Below are 19,975 nucleotides of genomic sequence, written 5' to 3'. Positions count from 1 at the left end.
CATGCCATTCCCTTTAGATAAATAACCAAAAAAAAAAAAAAAACAATCTTTCAAATTGTACCTCAGTCAGTCAGTCTTCTCTAGGAATACACAGTGACTTTGTCAACCATTCAATTCACAACATATAATCTTCCAAGAAGTAAATAATCTTCCTGTACTTTTCTCTATATAGTTAGAGCACAAAGTTAATGCACATGTGACCTTAATGAATGCTATTTACAAGTACTGACCTTCTCGAGAAGGTGGGTCTCCTGATGCATAATTCATCGTGACATTTTCTCAGGAAATTACAGAAAATTTCTCATAGCTCAAATACAACATTAAGCTATGAAGACACGCTTTTCATGCTACCCTTCCTTGAAAATCATTTCATATTTTATAGTTCTTTTAAAGTTTGCATTAAGTATATTACAATGCTAGCAAATGAGATTTAAAGTGCATTTATAATTCTACTTAACAAATAAAAGCTTTAAACATGAAAAACTTGGATAGCACCCTATACTTGTGATAGCTTACCCTCTATCTCTATATACAAATATACAGCTTCACACACATATAAGAGTACATACACAAACACACACTGTATTAATAGAAGCTATGGATCTGGAGTATACAAGAGTATACACACACACACACACACATACACACACACACACTGTATTAATAGAAGCTATGGATTTGGAGTATATTATGTTCAAGGGACTGGAATGCCTTGCAAACTTCAACTTATTTAAACCTCACAACAACCCTACAAGGTGGCCATTTTAAAAAATTAAAAATATATATGTATTTTGGCCATGTCTTGTGGCCTGCGGGATTTTAGCTCCTTGACCAGCTACTGCACTCCTGCCCCCTGCAGTGGAAGCATGAAGTCTTAATCACAGGACAGCCAGGGAAGTCCCAATGTGGGCATTTTAAACTCATTTTATCAGTGAAGAGAATGAGGCTTAAAAAAACTAAATAACTTGACAATATCTATGTAACTAATAAGTATTTGCACTGGGCTTTGAAACCAAAAGCTGACTGGGCTTTAACGCCCCAGCTCCTTCCCACTGTACTTCCGGAGGGCCCGGCTTCTAGGGGGAGACTCTTGCCAGCGGGAGGGGAGGGCGGCGGGGAGGTACTGTCCCCTGGGAGGCAGGGGACAAAGCGGACATCACCTCCTCTACACGCATGTTATGTTTCTGTGGTTACTGACATATATTTCTCATTAACCAAAAGACAATTTTTACAAATTCCTTTAAGATCAAATGATCCAACTAAATTCTGTGATTCTTAGAAGAGCCAGCGCCCATTCCATGATGCCAAAAATGCATGCCTTTTAATGAATAGCAATGCTATGTAAAAATGCAAAAATAGAGGACTGAGTTCTGGTAAAATACTCATTCACAAAAACTCACAAGTGTTTATTGAGTTTTCCTATGAATGCAAAATAACAAATAAGGCTTGATCTCTCCCCCCAAGAAGTTTACATGGATATGCAGACCGCACATGGCTTTTGCAATTACTTGCAATGTATTTTGCAAAATATATTTTTCTACCACGCATTTACCAAGAGTAGGATTCTAACAATTTTCATGACATGTTTACCTTCTCTCTTGGTCAAAATGAGGATATTAGATATTTAAAACAGCAAAATAAATAAGAATAATCTGAAAGTCCCAAGCTGGGTGACAAATTTAATAAGTTGCTATGACGATACACAAAATTAAGAATGATATATATACATATATATCATTTAGTAATGCAAAATAAAAAAACAGAGGAGTATGATACAGCCTCATTTTTGTGAGACATAATAATATATTTTTAACTTAAGAGAAAGGCTAGAAAGATATTCCCCAAAATTTTCATAGCAGTTATCTCTGGGTAATAACATTATAGGGGATTTTTATTTTCTTCTGTGTGCTTATCTATTTTTTCCTTTTTTACAATGTTCATGTAATAAAAACACACTTTCAGATTAAATTTAATAAAGATTAAATCCTGAACATAAATGCAACCCTTAATTCTTATTTTCAAATTCAATTCAAGAAAGTAAAAGGGCAATACTGTATCATTAAGAAAAAAAAAATCATAGGAACATGCACATGGAAAATAAGTGCTTGCTGAATACAAATACTTATGATAGAAAATGCAAGAATTCAACCATCGTTCTAGTTTTTGAAAAAAGCCAATACTAAGTTTTTTATGTTTTATGTTATTGAAGTTATCAGTTTTTATTATAAAATTATGCAAGGATAAATTATGCTCCCTTATAAATAAAAAGCATAGTGGACAGAGCTTTGGAAGTCTTCAGAATCAGGAAGACCAGGGCACAAATACTGACTCCAACCTTTTACAGTTCTGTGAACTTGGGTGAACCAGTTAATATCAGCTTCCCAAACTATAAAATGAGAAAAACAAGCCCAATGCCTGGTTGAACACACGGGTTCACGTGATATATGTTAGTCATTACTGCTTTTGTTATGATTCCTTTAAGCCATAATCACTTAACTGTGAAAACGGGGACTTCCCTGGTGGTCCAGTGGTTAAGACTCTGAGCTTTCCAGGGAAGCAGAGGTGGGTTTGATCCCTGGTCAGGGAAATAAGATCCTACATGCCATGTGGCATGGCCAAAAAATTTTTTAAAAATTCAAATAAAAGGAAAAACCAATATTCTACATTACATCCATTCATATGGGTTTACACATTAAATGATGCAGGAAGCACCCATCAAGCTATATCCTTCCATACTTCTCTTATACACAAATCAATTCCTTCATTTTGTGAATATTTGATGAATGAGAGCTTCACTTTTGCCCAGCAATGGAGGCAAAGTGATAAAAGACTTAGTTACTTCCTTCAGAGCTCAGAGGGTGGTGGTGGGGGCAGATAAGTAAATAGACAACATCACACCATGGCACCTGCTAGGAAGTCTGGATGATGGAGTGGAGGAGCTCCTGGCGAACTGTGCACTCTGGAAGGGCCTCATGTATCTGGTACCCTACGGGCCCAGCACTTCCATAAACGCACAGTCCTTTCTTGGGCCAGAGCCAGGCTTGGTAGGGCTGGGTGGAGGGTCAGACATGACTCCCTGGTGGAGGCAACTATTTACGTACATGAGTCTTGAGGACAAGGAGGAGACGACAAAGGAAGACTGCAGGCAAGAACGCGCCATGGGAAGGAAAAAGCGTGTCTAGGTGCAACCTGGGAGAGTATGGTCTGGCCTCTGCAGGGACCTCTCTGAGTTCAGGACAAAGGAAGGAAGTTGGCCGGGGAAGAGTAAGCACTGAGGCCAGTAAGTACTAGACAGGACCTACCACGCAATGACAATTTGGATTTTATTCTAAACCCAGTGGGAGCCGCTTTTGTGTGCTGTTGGTCAATCACTCAGTCGTGTCCAACTCTTTGTGACCCCATGGACTGTAGCTCTCCAGGCTACTCTGTCCATGGAATTTTTTAAGCAAGAATACTGGAGTGGGTTGCATTTCCTCCTTCAGGGGATCTTTCCAACCCGGGGATAAAACCCATGTCTTTTGATTCTCTTGCACTAGGGCAGGCAGATTCTGTACCACTGAGCCACCTGGAAAGCCCGGGAGTCACTGAAGAGTTTCAATACAATATAATAACTAGTACAAGTAATAAAGTATGACTAATATGTGGCCAAAACATTGCATATATTTTGCTATCTGGTCATTTGTATTTTAGAAAAGGAGATGGTTAGATCTATTTTTTTTAATCAATTGTGTATTATTTACCAGACAGGAAGTTTTAGTATTTAGTACTGTTGGTAGATATATAATTAAATTTCCTCACTTTGGAGCAATTTAACTTGAAACAATGCAGTAAACACAGCAATTCATCACTGTTGTACTTTGTTTTGTTGTTGTTAAAGGATAAACAACTCTCACAAATATTACTTTGAAACAACAGAAACATGCTGTTTTAATGCCTGATCTTCAAAAGCAGACAATTATTGAATTAATATTGTACACAGTCAAAAATTCATTACGGGGCTGGGATCAAAGAAGACCATGTTCTTGGAAAGGTTTTCAGTCCCCAAAGCAGAGGCCACTTCAACTCTTTCTTTCATGAACCAGCGCGCCCTCACAGTGAACTGAAAAGAGCAAGTCAGTAGATGCAATGACTGTGTCCTCTGCACACTTTCAAAGGCTTCTGACTGCTGGGCCAGCTTCAAAAGACCCAGAGGGCACTCCACAGGCTTTCCCTCTGCCTCCTCTCCATCACCTGGGCTTGACACAAGGACAAACTTCTTTTCTTTCAAAGAAGGAAACTGGGGAAAGGACTCACTTTTTACTCATTAATAATTCAGTGCCTTGGGTTTCTGTCCTTACTAGGCACTCGCCTCTCTGGGAGCTGCCAACACACAGATGAGTACTTCTTTAAAACTCCAGCACACGTCTAGACTCAGGTCAAATGCGCTTCTTCCACGGAGATTCCCAAGTCATCCCAACAAGAAGCAATCTTCCCAAGCTCTGAACACTTCACCCTTATTCTTTCCCCTCTTATAACTGTTAACACAGGCAAATGCCATAAAGTGAATTTGGAGGTGTGTAGGTGGCTTTGCCACTACTACTATATGTTTTAGGAAAAAACTTTCCTTCCTGTATCTCAATGCTTCTTACTTGCAAAATGGTGTTATTCATGGAAGGAGGAACAGATTTTCTTTATAGTGTGTGCACATAATTCACAACTGTATTATTTATTTGGCTGTGTTGGGTCTTACTATGGTACACTGGCTCTTCGTCCCATCACGTGGGGTCTTTCCCTGTGGCATGGACTCTCTAGTTGTGCCTGGGGGCAGCTGCTCCTTGGCATGGTGCAAGGAAGAATCTTAACCCCTGGACCACCAGGGAAGTCCCAAGGACAGATACTTTTAATTGTCATTTTATAAATATGGCAACTGAGATTCACAGAAGTTAAATAGCTTACCTAAAGCTACAACGCTATAATCAAAATATTTCCAAAACTCAAAGTCTCGTATATTGTCCAAGATACCACAATTACCTCCTATAACACTGAATTTAATAGGACTTACAGAAAAATTATATTTCAATACACACCTGCTTCATGAATCTCTTCCTTTCCAGTATATGAGGAAAACACCTGCCTGGAGAACTTGTACTGTTGTTCTCGAAAATTATTTTGTAAGTAGTCCATCAACATGACATAACCAGACTGTTGCATTGTAAGAACTTCACAGAAAACAGCCAACTGGAAAGAAGATAATTTAACTTATAATTTAACATACTTGCTTCAAAGGTATATCAGCAAATGCTTTAAAACAGGTATTCTGCAGAAAACAATTCTTTTTAAATTGCTTCAAATTACTCCATTTGTTTGAACTTCCAAGATTACCTGGCTTTCAGAAATGCTAACTGTATCTTTAAAAATAATCCAGTCAACGGTGTCTGTGCAGGGAGGCGATGTCAGGGAGCCATTGTAAGTGTAATACTTGTCTGTTGAGTTTGGCAGAAGGTTCAGCAATGTGAATGGATCCAGCGCAGCCTGTTTCCCTACAAAGCAATCATATACATCTCAGCTGAAATCCTAACACTGGAATTTAGCTGTTGAAAGCCTCTATGAAACTGAGACATACATTTTGGTATGTATTTAATCAGAACTGGAGTTTTAAGAACATTTTAGATACATATCTAAAATGGAGATAAAACTGACATATTCTAAATTTTTCTTGCACATATCACAACATAGTGTTAGTTGCTCTATCTTTATATGGGCAAGATGCTGGAAAGATCATTTTTATATATGAAAGATTCAGAAATCATATGGCCATCTGAATAGATACCAGGAAATCATTCAATAAGATTGAATACCAACTTGCGGAAAACAAAACCATATTCTGGTGAAAATTATCTAGAATGAACATCATATTTTAGGGTGACTTACTGAAAGGTTTTCCCCTAGTGATAAAGAATGAGACAAGGACATCTTCTAGCACCATTTCTTACACTGAACTGGAGGACCAGGACTTTTTTTTTACTTACATTAAAGTAAGAAAAAGAAAGAAAAAAGGCAAAGATGGACTATGAGAACAATGGAAGAGAATAAAGAGTCCAGACCCACACATATGTGATTATTTGACTTATAACAGGAAAAATTATTACGCAGTTGAAATGCATGGCCTTCTCAATAAACCATGCTGTATCAATCAGACATACTTATGCAAACCATGAATCTTTATTCCCTCCTTCACACCATAATCACAAATCAATTCTAAGTAGAGTCTGGATCTAAATGTGGACAGAACAATAAAGCTTTTGGAATAAAACATAGAAAATTATCTTCATAATCATAGGATTGGTTGAGATTTATGAAATAGCTTGCAAAAAGTGTTATTCACAGAGGGAAAAATGATCTACCTGATACTCAAAGTCTATTTGTCAACAGTCACCATTTAGAGAGTAAAAAGGCAAGACAAAGAATAGGAAATAAACGTCAAATTTTATGTATGTAATAAAATATTGATTTTTTATTTATAAGTTGAAATGAGAATAGAGAATTCCTACAAAAAATTGGTAGAGCTTTCCTAAGTCTGAGAACCTTGAAACAACCCAATTATAGCTGTCTCCTTGAAAAGTCCCATTTTTGATCTTGCATCTGTCCAATAACTCTTACCAAAGGCACTGCCTTGGCCATTTAGCTCTCTGGGTACCAGTTCTCACTCATATGGGCAGCAATATGCTTCCCAGGAGCTTCCCAGGTGGCTCAGTGGGTAAAGAATCCGCCTGCAATGCAAGAGACGCAGGAGACGTGGGTTTGATCCCTGGGTGGGGAAGATCCCCTGGAAGAGGGCATGGCAACCCACTCTGGTATTCTTGTCTAGAGAATCCCATGGACAGAGGAGCCTGGCTGGCCACAGTCCATAGGGCTGCAAAGAGTCGGACACAGCTGAAGTGACTGAGCACACACACAGGCATGTACCAGTATCTAACTTATTTTCCCATCCTCTTAACTCTTACCCAGACAAGTGCATGTCCTCTTTTCTGCCTCGTACATTTCGGTCATTAAGAAATAGTCCCCGAAGCTAATTTCATCTCGTCTAAGTGAGTTGCCACAGTGCAGAGTAGTACCATATGAATTATCTGGGGAGCATTAAAAATAAATACCAGTGTCCCAGACCCCATCTGCAGCAGTGGGACTTAGGTATCTAAATTTTTTAGGCTAGGTGTGTCTACATGTTTTAAAAAGAATCCCCAGGTGATTCAAACATGCAGCCAGGGTTGAAAGCCTCAAGTTGAGTGACGACTTTGCAAGATTTCAGTCTTCATGAATCCCACATTCTTCATTTTTAAAATGAAATAATTGGATCAGATGACCTTAACAGTATGTTACAGTTCTATACGTTATGAAGACTGGATACATCCTCATGGGAAAAAAATATTTCCACTGGGCCTTCCAGGTGACTCAGTGGTAAAGAATCTGCCTGCCAATGCAGGAGGTGCAAGAGACCTGGGTTTGATCCCTGGGTCGGGAAGATCCTCCGGAGTAGGAAAATGACAACCTGCTCTAGTATTCTTGCCTGGAAAATTCTAGGGACAGAGAAGTCTGATGGGCTACAGTCCATGAGGTTGCAAAGAGCTGGACACGACTAGGCACAATAGCACACACAAAAGTTAAATTATTGAATATTAATCTTCCTGTAATACAGAAGCTTTTTCAGGAAGAGGGGTAGTGTTAATAAAATTGAAGATAACTTCTTCCACTCTGAAGTTAAGACTAAATCTTAGAAGTAAAAACCTGTTGGTTAAATTGATAGTGCTGTGTATGTACAACCTAAATCTAGCTTTAATCCACTAGAAAATTCAGGCTACATTAGATTTAAAGGATTAATTAGTAACTTCTAAAAGTATGTCTTCCTCTCCTCCAATGTCAAGACAAGATTATTTAGAATTCAGACTCAGATTCAAGTTCTCAGAAACTAAGGAAACTATTTCAAACATGTGAATATTTAAACATTTTCAAATTTATGTTTTTGATATCTAGAAAATCTGTGATTAAATAACCTCCTTTTTTAATCATCAATGGACTACAATTCTTTCTTTGATAAAGGAAAAACTTCTTTTACAAATGTTCTGTGGAAATGTGGAGGTGAAGAATACTAATTAAGTAAGGGCCAGAAATTGACTCCCTGCTAATTTAGGTGGGAAATGAAACTGACAACAGGAGACCTAGAGGCCAGAAAAGGAAAACCAGATTTGAATAGGGATGGTGAAGTAGATAATTTTTGTGAAATTGGGAAAGAAATAAAAGGGGGAAAAGTTAGGAAGAAGTGAAAGAATCAGAAAAAAAGATGATTCCTCCTTCCCTCGTCTCTACACAGAATCCATTCTTCCTGCCTCTGAACCTCACACCACTCATCTAGTCTCTGTTATGAATATGTTGAGTATTTTCTACCTTATGTTTTTTATTATGTACCTGCATGTCCTAAGTTTCTTTCCAATATTGCAAGACTTTGCAATCACAGTAGTATTTTTTAATTGTACAATCACCTTACGAGAAAACTGGACTAAGGTGGCTTCTTGTGGCTTGCAAACACATGCACTTCATCTGAATAACCTCACTATTGCTAAACAAGAATCACACAGGAGCCAGTGTTGCTCTATTTGCGATCATTCACTCTGTCATCCTCTTCTTTCTTAATCAGCGATAAACAAACCAATCAGATCTTCCTTCTGTGGGAGGCTGATGGCAGGAGGGGGAAAGATGAGGAGAGTGAGAGGGAGATAAAGACAAAGACCATTTCTAGGTCCAAGGCAAGGAAAGAGACATTAAGTACTTAAAAAACCAATTCATCGCCTAGGATAATAAGACTTAGGATGGGGCTGCATCAACACTGGTGGTGAGGATCTGTCAATATACAAATTCCTGGGCTGCCTTTGTGATTAGGAATGCTTTCCTAATCATTTGATTAATCAGATGACTTCTGTACACAAGTCAGATGAAATGAGAATTCCCGTTTGAGAATCACTGACTAGGTCACCTAGGTGTGTCTCTTCCTTGCAACTTGAAAGATTCCAATTAATCTTTGTGTGCGTGTGCATGGGCTCTGTTTGGGGAAGATTAATGCATTCTCTTTATATTGTTATCTTTGTATTGCTATATACACTATTTCTCACCACTCCATGTGAGAGCAATACCTAACATAGAGTAGGGAAAAGATGGGCTTGTCTCTTAGAGAAAAATACAAGAACTGAGCCACCAGCTCACACTGTGGTAAGACAGATTTTATAATCAGAAGGATGTCTGGAAAATGTTGGTTTTTGTGGAACTCGCCTTATATGAAGAATATGTGGCAGGATTTGGGAGTTTAGCTGCAGTTTCTGAGTCACTGTCTAAAGACCAGCATTGCCTTCAAATTCCCAGCAGGGGTGGCTGGCAGCCAATATGGGGAAGCCTTCTGCTTACTGGGCACTGGGGGACTTTCTAGACTCTGAAATAGGACTAAATTTAATCCAAGAACTCTCAAAATGGAAACATTTAACTCTGGGAGGACTTAATTTACTTAGTTTGGACGAATCACATTTCACAACTATTTCAATCAAACTGAAAGGTGTTTTATATGTGTTTGGAAATATAGAACTAATATAAATATCTACAGTATACTGGAACAATCTTTTTGGACAGACAGGTTCTAAATCCTGGCTTTACCACTTACCAGTTGTATGGGCTTAGGTGTCCTTGCTAAGTATATGGAAATATTAAGTAGATGATTTGATAGGCGTGGAGGATTTTATTTTTTGGTTAAAAAAAAAAAGGATGGAAGAAGTTGGTGCACTGGTAGAGACAGAAGATAGAGAGGGGAACAGGGGGCAGACAAGTATGTGTTCCCAGCCAGCCCAGGGGACCATTTGTTCTGCTTCTGAATTAACAGCCAGGTCAGAGGCAGGATGCTTTTAGGAAACCCATATTCCCACGGAGAGTATTATGTGACAGGTTCTGATGAAGTATACCCCTTAACTGCTTACAGACAGTAGATATTAAAAGGGAAAGTTTAGTCCAAGAACATGAGCAAACTGATTTCCTAAGCTCGTACTATACCCTCCGATAGTCCCCCAGAAACACTGAAGAGGCCTCACTTAAGTGGTCCAAGTGTCACGGTTACACAAATCAGGACTAACAACTAGTGTTAGCATCACTTCTGTGGTCCCCACAGCCTGAGGCAAGGCTTGGGAATACTCATGTTCACGTTTTACATCATTTTAAGTGTAGGATTTCAAACTAGTTGCCTTCTTGCAGTCTGCATAGACTCCACTTTCTGACTAAATGAGAGAAAAATTAAGTGTGGCTTATGGTGTGGTGGTTTAGTCGCTAAGTCATGTCCGACTCTTCCGACCCCATAGACTATACCAGGTTCCTCTGTCCACGGAACTCTCCAGGCAAGAATACTGGAGTGGGTTGCCATTTCCTTCTCCAGGGGATCTTCCCAACCCAGGAACAGAACCCGAGTCTCCTGCATTGCAGGCAGATTCTTTACCAACTGAGCTATAAGGGAAGCCGGCTTATGGTACTCAGTGTTAAATTTTACAATCTGGGTAGATGCAAGAAGATAACTAACAGCTTGATGCTGCGTTTGACTATACCTTTAAAAAAAATAATAAAAGAAAACTGCACTGTAGGAGTTCACATATTCCAGACTTCTGAAAAGATTGGTTAATTCAGGTTCTCACATAAAATTGACAAAGATGAACGAATCCTAGGCTTTCAAGAAAAAGATCAGTTGTGAGTTGTGTTTCTGATTTCAAATTTTGCAGCTTTCCTGAGAGGAAAAAATCCTCTTTTTATTGATAACTCAGGACAACATTAATACCCTGTTTGTGGGTGCTTAATAAAAATAAAATAACGTGTTTTCTGTTTCCTGCCAACGTTGTCAAAAGCATGTGCTGTGACAAATTACAAGATCTATGAGATAGGAAGCAGAACAATATAAAAGCACAGTGTGTCTTGTTCTGTATAAGCATTAGCCTTCCAAAAAATCTAAAATTGGTAAAGCAAAGGACTTACCAAGGAAACCAAGATGGAAAACATTTGAATTTGAGTAACAATTCCCTTTTCACTTTAGAATATAATTTTTATAAAATAAACTAGTTTCACATTACACATTAGTCTTTTATAGATGAACTATGCAGAGATAGAGTAAAAAAATACATTTAAATGCATAATGTGATTAAATTATTTTCAATAATAAAATCAGAAAACTTCAACTTCCTACCTACATTAACATTTTATGATTTTCTGTGACAAAAATTTCTGATAAATTGTTCTTCAGTGAGAAATGTATAAATTGTCAAGGGTCAGACGTGAGAGATTTCTCCTCTCTACAAAGATCTTCCCTTATTTTTTGGTACAAGCAATTTTAATAACATTTCAAATTCATATGAATCTAAAGTAAATCTGGAAGAAAGAGATTTCTGCAGATAGCTTACCAAAACGACTAACCCTCTCCACTCCATCTATAATTGCTTTGTAGTCCAAATTTTCTTCTAGTCCAACCTGTGAAAGAATGACATTCTAAAAATGGTATAAAATACTTGACTAGGTATTCATGTATAGATTAGTGAATTCCATTTTAAGTATTCCAAAGTAATGTCCTCTCAAGGCACACTTTTTTCCACAGCAAAGTAAGAATGAATAAAACACCTGATAACTTCCATTTTTGATTAAGAAAAGAACATTTAAAAATGTTACTATTGGGGAGGAGTCAAGATGGCGGAGGAGTAGGACGGGGAGACCACTTTCTCTCCTAGAAATTCATCAAAAGAATAACTGAACGCAGAGCAAACTTCACAAAACAACTTCTGATCGCTAGCAGAGGTCACCAGGGGCCCAGAAAAGCCGCCCATTGTCTTCGAAAGGAGGTAGGACAAAATATAAAAGATAAAAAGTGAGACAAAAGAGCTAAGGACGGAGATCCCTCCCGGGAAGGGTCTTAATAGAGGACGTTCCCAGACACCGGGAAACCCTCGCACTGGCGGGCCTGGGGGAAGTGTTTGAATCTCGGAGTTTGAATCTGGCTGGGAGGGATAGAATAAATAAAACCCACAGATTACGAGCCTAAAAGCAACTCCCAACAGAAAAGTACCCCAGACGCCCGCATCCGCCACCAGCAAGTGGGGGCAGAACGGAGAAGAGTGGGCGGCATTGCTTGGGGCATGGTCTGGGGCCTGAGCGCCCTGAGGACAATCGGAGGGAGCTTTTGTGAGTTCCCAGCTTGAACTGTGGGACACCAAAAGAGAGAGAGAAAATTAACCGGCCAAACACACTGCCGGCCGCTCGCAGAACAAAGGGACCGAGAAAGTCCTGAGAAGAGCTCGCAGGCTGCGGACCGGCCCAGCCCCGCCAGAGGCAGGAGGCAGGAGGGAGGGGAAGGGGGCAGGCTCGGCCCCAAGGACCGCATCCCCTACCACACTGCAAACGGGCCTCCGCCTTCTAATCAAAGACGTCCGGAGATTCTGGATGGTCGACATCCGCCGGGAGGGTCGTGGCTAGACACGATACACGTACCCGGCCAGTGCGGGCGGGATTGGGGCTGGGGACGCGGAGGGCAGAAGGCGCACGCACCCGACTGGCGCGGATGGAAACTGAGCCTGGGCTCGCGCAGGACAGAAGGCGCGCCGCACTCGGGGAGAGAGCGCCCGTCAAGCGCCTGGCTGCCTGAGCCACTCGGGCGGCGTAGGGACAAACCGCAGGCGCAGCTTTGTGTTCCGCGCTTTTGTGAATCACCCAAGGGCTGGAACCGCCTGGAGCCTGAGCAGCCCAGACGGAGAAAATAGCGCCAGCCCCTCCCTGCAGCGCCAGCCCCACCCCGGAGCGCGAGGGAACTAGCTACCTGAATAAGAATCCACCTCCGCCCACCTGTGTCAGGGCGGAAATTAGGCGCGGAAGACACCGGCAACAGAAGCCAAATAAACAAAGGGAACCGCTTCAGAAGGGACCGGTGCAACAGATTAAAATCCCTGAAGAAAACACCGACTGCGCCGGAAGGGCCTATAGATATCGAGACGTATAAGCTGGAACGAGGAGATATCTGAAACTGAGCCGAACCCACACTGACCGAAACAGCTCCAGAGAAATTCCTAGATCTATTTTTTTCTTTTCTTTTTTTCTTTTTTTAAGTAAGAAAAAAAAAATTTTTTTTTTCTTTTTTCTCTTTTCTTTTCCTTTAAAATTCCCTATTACTCCCCCATTACTCCTTAACTTTCATTTTCATAAGATTTTTATGATTTTTTTTAATTAGGTAAAACAATTTTTTTTCTCTTTTTTTTTCTTTTTCTTTTTTTTCCTTTTCTTTTTTCTTCTTCTCTTCTATTTTCTATTTTTCTTTTTCTCATTTCTTTTAAAGTCATCTAGTACTCCTCTTACTACTCCTTAATTTTCATTTTCAATACACTATAACCTTACAGGGGGAAAAAAAAAAAGAAGAGAAGCCCTATTTTTAAACCAAACTTCATATATATTTCTAATTTTTTCTTTTATGTTTTGGTTTTTGTTTTTAATATAGTATTTTTAAGAGTCTAACCTCTACTCTATATTTTTAATTTTTGTTTTTCAGTATATGATATAAATTGTGAACATTTAAGAATCCAATATTCAGCTCCCATTTTTATTCAGGAGTGTGTTGATTATTCTCTCCCAATCTTGACTCTCTGTTTTCTACCTCAGAACACCTCTATTTCCTCCTTTCCCCTTCTCTTCCCAATCCAATTCTGTGAATATTTGTGGGTGTCTGGGCTACGGAGAACACTCTGGGATCAGACAACTTCGTAGATCTGTCTCTCTCCTCTTGACTCCCCCTTTTTCTCCTCTTGACTCCCCCTATTTCTCCTCCTGCTCATCTCTATCTCTCTCCTCCTTCTCCTCTTCTTCATGTAACTCTGTGAACCTCTCTGGGTGTCCCTAACGGAGGAGAAACTTTTCACCATTAACCTAGAAGTTTTATTATCAGTGCTGTATGGTTGGAGAAGTCCTGAGACTACAGGAAGAATAAAACTGAAATCCAGAGGCAGGAGACTTAAGCCCAAAACCTGAGAACACCAGAAAACTCCTGACTACATGGATCTTTAAGTAATAAGTGACCGTCCAAAAGCCTCCAAACCTACACTGAAACCAACCACCACCCAAGAGCCAATAAATTTTAGAGCAAGGCATACCACGCAAATTCTCCAGCAACGCAGGAACATAGCCCTGAACGTCAATATACAGACTACCCAAGGTCACACCTAACACATAAACCCATCTCAAAACTCATTACTAGGCACTCCATTGCTCTCCAAAGAGAAGAAATCAAGATTCACGCACCAGAACACTGACGCAAGCTTCGCTAATCAGGAAACCTTGACAAGCCAATCGTCTAACCCCACCCACTGGGTAAAACCTCCACAATAAAAAGGAACCACAGACCTCCAGAATACAGAAAGCCCACTCCAGACACAGCAATCTAAACAAGATGAAAAGGCAAAGAAATACCCAACAGGTAAAGGAACATGAAAAAACTCCACCAAGTCAAACAAAAGAGGAGGAGATAGGGAATCTACCTGAAAAAGAATTTAGAATAATGATAATAAAAATGATCCAAAATCTTGAAAGCAAAATGGAGTTACAGATAAATAGCCTGGAGACAAAGATTGAAAAGATGCAAGAAATGTTTAATAAAGACCTAGAAGAAATAAAAAAGAGTCAATTAAAAATGAATAATGCAATGAATGAGATCAAAAACACTCTGGAGGGAACCAAGAGTAGAATAACGGAGACAGAAGATAGGATAAGTGAGGTAGAAGATAGAATGGGGGAAACAAATGAAGCAGAGAGGAAAAAAGAAAAAAGGATCAAAAGAAATGAGGACAACCTTAGGGACCTCTGGGACAATGTGAAACGCCCCAATATTCGAATCATAGGAGTCCCAGAAGAAGAAGACAAAAAGAAAGGCCATGAGAAAATACTCGAGGAGATAATAGCTGAAAACTTCCCTAAAATGGGGAAGGAAATAGCCACCCAAGTCCAAGAAACCCAGAGAGTCCCAAACAGGATAAACCCAAGGTGAAACACCCCAAGACACATATTAATCAAATTAACAAAGATCAAACACAAAGAACAAATACTAAAAGCTGCAAGGGAGAAGCAACAAATAACACACAAAGGGATTCCCATAAGGATAACAGCTGATCTATCAGTAGAAACCCTCCAGGCCAGAAGGGAATGGCAGGACATACTGAAAGTAATGAAAGAGAATAACCTACAACCTAGATTACTGTACCCAGCAAGGATCTCATTCAGATATGAAGGAGAATTCAAAAGCTTTGCAGACAAGCAAAAGCTGAGAGAATTCAGCACCACCAAACCAGCTCTTCAACAAATGCTAAAGGATCTTCTCTAGACAGGAAATGCAGAAAGGTTGAATAAACGTGAACCCAAAACAACAAAGTAAATGGCAACGGGTCCACACCTATCAATAATTACCTTAAATGTAAATGGGTTGAATGCCCCAACCAAAAGACAAAGATTGGCTGAATGGATACAAAAACAAGACCCCTATATATGCTGTCTACAAGAGACCCACCTCAAAACCAGAGACACATACAGACTAAAAGTGAAGGGCTGGAAAAAAATATTTCATGCAAACGGAAACCAAAAGAAAGCAGGAGTCGCAATACTCATATCAGATAAAATAGACTTTCAAATAAAGGATGTGAAAAGAGACAAAGAAGGACACTACATAATGATCAAAGGATCAATCCAAGAAGAAGCTATAACAATTATAAATATATATGCACCCAACATAGGAGCACCGCAATATGTACGCCAAATGCTAACGAGTATGAAAGAGGAAATTAATAGTAACACAATAATAGTGGGAGACTTTAATACTCCACTCACAACTATGGATAGATCAACTAAACAGAAAATCAATAAGGAAACACAAACCTTAAATGATACAATGGACCAGCTAGACCTAGTTGATATCTATAGGACATTTCACCCCAAAACAATCAACTTCACCTTTTTCTCAAGCGCACACGGAACCTTCTCCAGAATAGATCACATCCTGGGCCATAAATCTGGTCTTGGAAAACTAAAAAAAATTGAAATCATTCCAGTCATCTTTTCTGACCACAGTGCAGTAAGATTAGATCTCAATTACAGGAAAAAAATGTTAAAAATTCAAACATATGGAGGCTAAATAACACGCTTCTGAATAACCAACAAATCATAGAAGAAATCAAAAAAGAAATCAAAATATGTATAGAAATGAATGAAAATGAAAGCACAACAACCCAAAACCTATGGGACACTGTAAAAGCAATGCTAAGGGGAAGGTTCGTAGCATTACAGGCTTACATCAAGAAACAAGAAAAAAGCCAAATAAATAACCTAACTCTACACCTAAAGCAATTAGAGAAGGAAGAAATGAAGAACCCCAGGGTTAGCAGAAGGAAAGAAATCTTAAAAATTAGGGCAGAAATAAATGCAAAAGAAACTAAAGAGACCATAGCAAAAATCAACAAAGCTAAAAGCTGGTTTTTTGAAAAAATAAACAAAATTGACAAACCATTAGCAAGACTCATTAAGAAACAAAGAGAGAAGAACCAAATTAACAAAATAAGAAATGAAAAGGGTGAGATCACAACAGACAACACTGAAATCCAAAGGATCATAAGAGACTACTACCAGCAGCTCTATGCCAATAAAATGGACAACTTGGGTGAAATGGACAAATTCTTAGAAAAGTATAACTTTCCAAAACTGAACCAGGAAGAAATAGAAGATCTTAACAGAACCATCACAAGCAAGGAAATCAAAACTGTAATCAAAAATCTTCCAGCAAACAAAAGCCCAGGACCAGATGGCTTCACAGCTGAATTCTACCAAAAATTTAGAGAAGAGCTAACACCTATCTTACTCAAACTCTTCCAGAAAATTGTAGATGAAGGTAAACTTCCAAACTCATTCTATGAGGCCACCATCACCCTAATTCCAAAACCAGACAAAGATGCCACAAAAAAAGAAAACTACAGGCCAATATCACTGATGAACATAGATGCAAAAATCCTTAACAAAATTCTAGCAAACAGAATCCAACAACATATTAAAAAAATCATACACCATGACCAAGTGGGCTTTATCCCAGGAATGCAAGGATTCTTTAATATCCGCAAATCGATCAACATAATACACCACATTAACAAATTGGAAGATAAAAACCATATGATTATCTGAATAGATGCAGAGAAAGCCTTTGACAAAATTCAACACTCATTTATGATTAAAACTCTCCAGAAAGCAGGAATAGAAGGAACATACCTCAACATAATAAAAGCTATATATGACAAACCCACAGCAAGCATCACCCTCAATGGTGAAAAATTGAAAGCATTTCCTCTGAAATCAGGAACAAGACAAGGATGCCCACTCTCACCACTACTATTCAACATAGTGTTGGAAGTTTTGGCCACAGCAATCAGAGCAGAAAAAGACGTAAAAGGAATCCAGATAGGAAGAGAAGAAGTGAAACTCTCGCTGTTTGCAGATGACATGATCCTCTACATAGAAAACCCTAAAGATTCTTCCAGAAAATTACTAGAGCTAATCAATGAATATAGTAAAGTTGCAGGATATAAAATTAACACACAGAAATCCCTTGCATTCCTATATACTAACAATGAAAAAACAGAAATAGAAATTAAGGAAACAATACCATTCACCATTTCAACAAAAAGAATAAAATACTTAGGAGTATATATACCTAAAGAAACAAAAGACCTATACACAGAAAACTATAAAACATTGATGAAAGAAATCAAAGAGGACACAAACAGATGGAGAAACATACCATGTTCATGGATTGGAAGAATCAATATTGTCAAAATGGCTATTCTACCCAAAGCAATCTATAGATTCAATGCAATCCCTATCAAGCTACCAACGGTATTTTTCACAGAACTAGAACAAATAATTTCACAATTTGTATGGAAATACAAAAAACCTCGAATAGCCAAAGTAATCTTGAGAAAGAAGAATGGAACTGGAGGAATCAACCTGCCTGACTTCAGACTCTACTACAAAGCCACAGTCATCAAGACAGTATGGTACTGGCACAAAGACAGAAATATAGATCAATGGAACAGAACAGAAAGCCCAGAGATAAATCCACGAACCTATGGACACCTCATCTTTGACAAAGGAGGCAAGGATATACAATGGAAAAAAGACAATCTCTTTAACAAGTGGTGCTGGGAAAACTGGTCAACCACTTGTAAAAGAACGAAACTAGAACACTTTCTAACACCATACACAAAAATAAACTCAAAATGGATTAAAGATCTAAATGTAAGACCAGAAACTATAAAACTCCTAGAGGAGAACATAGGCAAAACACTCTCTGACATAAATCACAGCAAGATCTTCTATGACCCACCTCCCAGAATATTGGAAATAAAAGCAAAAATAAACAAATGGGACCTAATGAAACTTAAAAACTTTTGCACAACAAAGGAAACTATAAGTAAGGTGAAAAGACAGCCCTCAGATTGGGAGAAAATAATAGCAAATGAGGAAACAGAGAAAGGATTAATCTCAAAAATATACAAGCAACTCCTGAAGCTCAATTCCAGAAAAATAAATGACCCAATCAAAAAATGGGCCAAAGAACTAAACAGACATTTCTCCAAAGAAGACATACAGATGGCTAACAAACACATGAAAAGATGCTCCACATCGCTCATTATCAGAGAAATGCAAATCAAAACCACAATGAGGTACCATTACACGCCAGTCAGGATGGCTGCTATCCAAAAGTCTACAAGCAATAAATGCTGGAGAGGGTGTGGAGAAAAGGGAACCCTCTTACACTGTTGGTGGGAATGCAAACTAGTACAGCCACTATGGAAAACAGTGTGGAGATTTCTTAAAAAACTGGAAATAGAACTGCCATATGACCCAGCAATTCCACTTCTGGGCATACACACAGAGGAATCCAGATCTGAAAGAGACACGTGCACCCCAATGTTCATCACAGCACTGTTTCTAATAGCCAGGACATGGAAGCAACCTAGATGCCCATCAGCAGATGAATGGATAAGGAAGCTGTGGTGCATATACACCATGGAATATTACTCAGCCATTAAAAAGAATTCATTTGAACCAGTTCTAATGAGATGGATGAAACTGGAGCCCATTATACAGAGTGAGGTGAGCCAGAAAGATAAAGAACATTACAGTATACTAACACATATATATGGAATTTAGAAAGATGGTAACGATGGCCCTATATGCAGGGCAGAAGAAGAGACGCAGAAGTACAGAACAGACTTTTGAACTCTGTGGGAGAACGTGAGGGTGGGATGTTTCGAAAGAACAGCATGTATATTATCTGTGGTGAAACAGACCACCAGCCCAGGTGGGAGGCATGAGTTAAGTGCTCGGGCCTGTTGGGCTGGGAAGATCCAGAGGAATCGGGTGGAGAGGGAGGTGGGAGGGGGGACCGGGATGGGGAATTCGTGTAACTCTATGGCTGATTCACATCAATGTATGACAAAACCCCCTGAAAAATTTAAAAAAAAAAATAATAATTAAAAATAAATAAATAAATAAAAATGTTACTATTCACAGGTGCTGCTGTATCACCCTGATGCTTTGCAAATAGGCAAGTCTCCTAGTGTACAAGTATAGAGGTTGGAAGTGACATTCCTAAGGAATACAAGAGCCCCTCTTTTTTTTTAATTAAAAAAAACAAAACAAAACCCTTTTTATTTTGTATTGGTGTACAGCCCATTAACAATGTTGTGACAGCTTCAGGTGAACTGTGAAGGGACTCAGCCATACACATACATGTATCCATTCTCCCCCAAACTCCCCTCCCACCCAGGCTGCCACATAACATAGAGCAGAGTTCCATGTGTATCACGGCAGGTCCTTGTTGGTTATCCATTTTAAACACAGCAGAATGTACATGTTCATT

At 39.1% G+C, this 19,975-nt stretch overlaps 1 protein-coding gene across 1 annotated transcript in view; it reads right to left on the bottom strand.

Annotated features, from left to right (window-relative positions):
* PTPRZ1 (protein tyrosine phosphatase receptor type Z1) overlaps window positions 1–19,975 on the bottom strand; it is a 201,092-nt gene that overhangs the window by 69,307 nt on the left and 111,810 nt on the right. The window contains exons 7-9 of the mRNA XM_065938486.1: window positions 11,448–11,514; window positions 5,362–5,519; window positions 5,067–5,217 (exon numbers count right to left, since the gene is read on the bottom strand). Coding sequence (XP_065794558.1) covers window positions 5,067–5,217; window positions 5,362–5,519; window positions 11,448–11,514 — 376 coding nt within the window. The remainder of the gene's footprint in view (window positions 1–5,066; window positions 5,218–5,361; window positions 5,520–11,447; window positions 11,515–19,975) is intronic.

The sequence above is a fragment of the Muntiacus reevesi genome, chromosome 6, assembly GCF_963930625.1.
Source record: "Muntiacus reevesi chromosome 6, mMunRee1.1, whole genome shotgun sequence".
In the NCBI taxonomy this organism is placed as follows: Eukaryota; Metazoa; Chordata; class Mammalia; order Artiodactyla; family Cervidae; genus Muntiacus; species Muntiacus reevesi.
This window is presented reverse-complemented; position numbering and strand designations above follow the sequence as displayed.